At 45.4% G+C, this 3,790-nt stretch overlaps 1 protein-coding gene across 1 annotated transcript; it reads left to right on the top strand.

The window, feature by feature from the left end:
- The first annotated feature begins 1,128 nt into the window (after positions 1 to 1,128).
- LOC110458426 (splicing factor U2af large subunit B-like) lies at positions 1,129 to 1,806 on the top strand. The gene has a single exon (XM_021510107.1). It carries the CDS (start codon positions 1,129 to 1,131, stop codon positions 1,804 to 1,806), a length of 678 nt encoding a protein of 225 aa, XP_021365782.1.
- The last annotated feature ends 1,984 nt before the right edge of the window (positions 1,807 to 3,790 follow it).

Below are 3,790 nucleotides of genomic sequence, written 5' to 3'. Positions count from 1 at the left end.
CCATCGGGATAGAGAAAGAACCATGTCCCATCGGGATAGAGAAAGAGCCATGTCCCAGCGGGATAGAGAAAGAACCACGTCCATCGGGATAGAGAAAGAACCATGTCCCATCGGGATAGAGAAAGAATCATGTCCCATCGCGATAGCGAAAGAACCATGTTCCATCGGGATAGAGAAAGAACCATGTCCCATCGGGATAGAGAACGAATCATGTCCCATCGGGATAGAGAAAGAATCATGTCCCATCGCGATAGCGAAAGAACCATGTTCCATCGGGATAGGGAAAGAACCATGTCCCATCGGGATAGAGAAAGAGCCATGTCCCATCGGGATAGAGAAAGAGCCATTACTCATCGGGATAGAGAAAGAATCATGTCCCATCGGGATAGAGAAAGAGCCATTTACCATCGGGATAGAGAACGAATCATGTCCCATCGGGATAGAGAAAGAGCCATGTCCCATCGGGATAGAGAAAGAACCATGTCCCATCGGGATAGAGAAAGAACCATGTCCCATCGGGATAGAGAAAGAACCATGTCCCATCGGGATAGAGAAAGAACCATGTCCCATCGGGATAGAGAAAGAACCATGTCCCATCGGGATAGAGAAAGAACCATGTCCCATCGGGATAGAGAAAGAACCATGTCCCATCGGGATAGAGAAAGAACCATGTCCCATCGGGATAGAGAAAGAACCATGTCCCATCGGGATAGAGAAAGAACCATGTCCCATCGGGATAGAGAAAGAACCATGTCCCATCGGGATAGAGAAAGAACCATGTCCCATCGGGATAGAGAAAGAACCATGTCCCATCGGGATAGAGAAAGAACCATGTCCCATCGGGATAGAGAAAGAACCATGTCCCATCGGGATAGAGAAAGAACCATGTCCCATCGGGATAGAGAAAGAACCATGTCCCATCGGGATAGAGAAAGAACCATGTCCCATCGGGATAGAGAAAGAACCATGTCCCATCGGGATAGAGAAAGAACCATGTCCCATCGGGATAGAGAAAGAACCATGTCCCATCGGGATAGAGAAAGAACCATGTCCCATCGGGATAGAGAAAGAACCATGTCCCATCGGGTTAGAGAAAGAACCATGTCCCATCGGGATAGAGAAAGAACCATGACCCATCGGGATAGAGATAGAATCATGTCACATCGGGATAGAGAAAGAACCATGTCCCATCGTAATAGAGAAAGAGCCATGTGCCATCGGGATAGAGAACGAATCATGTCCCATCGGGATAGAGAAAGAGCCATGTCCCATCGTAATAGAGAAAGAGCCATGTCCCATCGGGATAGAGAACGAATCATGTCCCATCGGGATAGAGAAAGAGCCATGTCCCATCGGGATAGAGAAAGAATCATGTCCCATCGGGATAGAGAACGAACCATGACCCATCGGGATAGAGAAAGAACCATGTCCCCTTGGGATAGGGAAAGAACCATGTCCCATCGGGATAGAGAAAGAATCATGTCCCATCGGGATAGAGAGAGAACCATGTCCCATCGGGATAGAGAAAGAATCATGTCCCATCGCGATAGAGAAAGAACCATGTCCCATCGGGATAGGGAAAGAAACATGTCCCATCGGGATAGAGAACGAATCATGTCCCATCGGGATAGAGAAAGAGCCATGTCCCATCGGGATAGAGAAAGAACCATGTCCCATCGGGATAGAGAAAGAATCATGTCCCATCGGGATAGAGAAAAAACCATGTCCCATCGGGATAGGGACATGTATAAACATGATTGTGTATCACCATATCGTCAGTACTGCGATCCTGCAGCAATGACATGATATGATAAACAATATTTGGTTCCTAGTTTTCTGTGTATGAAAAAGAAGACAGTTGAAGTTTTGAAAGAACCATGTCCCATCGGTATAGAGAACGAATCATGTCCCATCGGGATAGCCAAAGTCATTGTCTAAATTGTTCATCAACAAACTGCAGTTTAATGATAACAATTCAAATCCGGTTAATTATAAACAATGTATGCCCGATTCTGCTACGTGTATTCGCATATCTAATATATGGTAAACGTTACACCCTCCCACAGAAGACTGGGTGTACCGGAGATAACAAGCACCATATGATCTTTCCATCAGTGAACATTGTTTGATCCTAATATTTCTTTGTTTGACACTTTTGGCCAGGTAACAGCAGGCAATAGACAAGGATTAGCTTTTATGTACATAAACAAACATTTAAAAATGACAGACACACATATCAAATGGCTAATATATAGATATAAATAATATATTTTTTAGGGAAAATGATTTTTGGATGAAAATAATTTGCTTTTCTTTCGAAAATTCCTTTTAAGATTTGTTGATGAAACCCTCTTCCTTTTAATTTAAATTTACACGGTTGTTTTTAGCCACCGTCTTGATTTTATCCGCCATCTGTGGCCGCGCGCGCGAGTGCCATAGGAAAGAGAGGAGAGTTTTAAATATACACTTTATTTACTTTACAACAACAAATATGAAACAAGTTATTTCAACTTATATCAATCACTTTTGCTGGCCCAGAGCGCAGGGGTAGGGATGGGTCTTAATGTTGGTGGAAACCGGAATACCATGAGAAAACATCCATATCGATGTCCGACCGGGGAGTCGAACCCTGGCCACCTTGGTGAAAGGCAAGTGCGCTATCTGCTGCGCCACACGACCTGCCAAGGAAAGTTTTAACTAAAGGATATCAGGAACAATTTAACTAAAGGCTATCAGCTTGAGAGGGAAGTTTAATTTGAAGCCATCAGCATGAGAGAAAACAATGAGATTAAACCATCTTGGGTCTTATAAACGGAGGTCGTCATATGCAGTGTGATAAGTGTTTGATGGAGACGATCACGAGACACTTCCATACGACCATAGAAATATGTTTTCGATATTGTACTTGATTCCACAGTAAGATCCAATGTATCACTGGGATCAGTTGAGATAGCAGTGCAATCTACAGGCTGATGTAGCTGTTGTCCTGGTAACCCTGCTCATCTCTAACGCTGTGCAATCTACAGGCTGATGTAGCTGTTGTCTAGCTGGTAACCCTGCTCATCTCTACCGCTGTGTAATCTACAGGCTGATGTAGCTGTTGTCTAGCTGTTAACCCTGCTCATCTCTACCGCTGTGCAATCTACAGGCTGATGTAGCTGTTGTCTAGCTGTAAACCCTGCTCATCTCTACCAATGTGCAATCTACAGGCAGAGGTAGCTGTTGTCTAGCTGTTAACCCTGCTCATCTCTACCGCTGTGTAATCTACAGGCTGATGTAGCTGTTGTCCCGGCAACCCTGCTCATCTCTACCGCTGTGTAATCTACAGGCTGATGTAGCTGTTGTCTTGCTGTTAACCCTGCTCATCTCTACCGCTGTGCAATCTACAGGCTGATGTAGCTGTTGTCCTGGTAACCCAGCTCATCTCTACCACTGTGCAATCTACAGGCTGATGGAGCTGTTGTCTAGCTGGTAACCCTGCTCATCTCTACCGCTGTGCAATCTGCAGGCTGAGGTAGCTGTTGTCCTGGTAACCCTGCTCATCTCTACTGCTGTCCAATCTACAGGCTGATGTAGCTGTTGTCTAGCTGTTAACCCTGCTCATCTCTACCGCTGTGCAATCTACAGGCTGAGGTAGCTGTTGTCCTGGTAACCCTGCTCATCTCTACTGCTGTGCAATCTACAGGCTGATGTAGCTGTTGTCTAGGTGTTAACCCTGCTCATCTCTACCGCTGTGCAATCTGCAGGCTGAGGTAGCTGTTGTCCTGGTAACCCTGCCCATCTCTACTGC

Source organism: Mizuhopecten yessoensis, unplaced genomic scaffold, assembly GCF_002113885.1.
Source record: "Mizuhopecten yessoensis strain PY_sf001 unplaced genomic scaffold, ASM211388v2 scaffold9577, whole genome shotgun sequence".
Taxonomy (NCBI): domain Eukaryota; kingdom Metazoa; phylum Mollusca; class Bivalvia; order Pectinida; family Pectinidae; genus Mizuhopecten; species Mizuhopecten yessoensis.
This window is presented reverse-complemented; position numbering and strand designations above follow the sequence as displayed.

Bases quoted from the DNA above. Each gene is read 5' to 3' on its own strand.
- LOC110458426 (XM_021510107.1), top strand. From the start codon at position 1,129: ATGACCCATCGGGATAGAGATAGAATCATGTCACATCGGGATAGAGAA.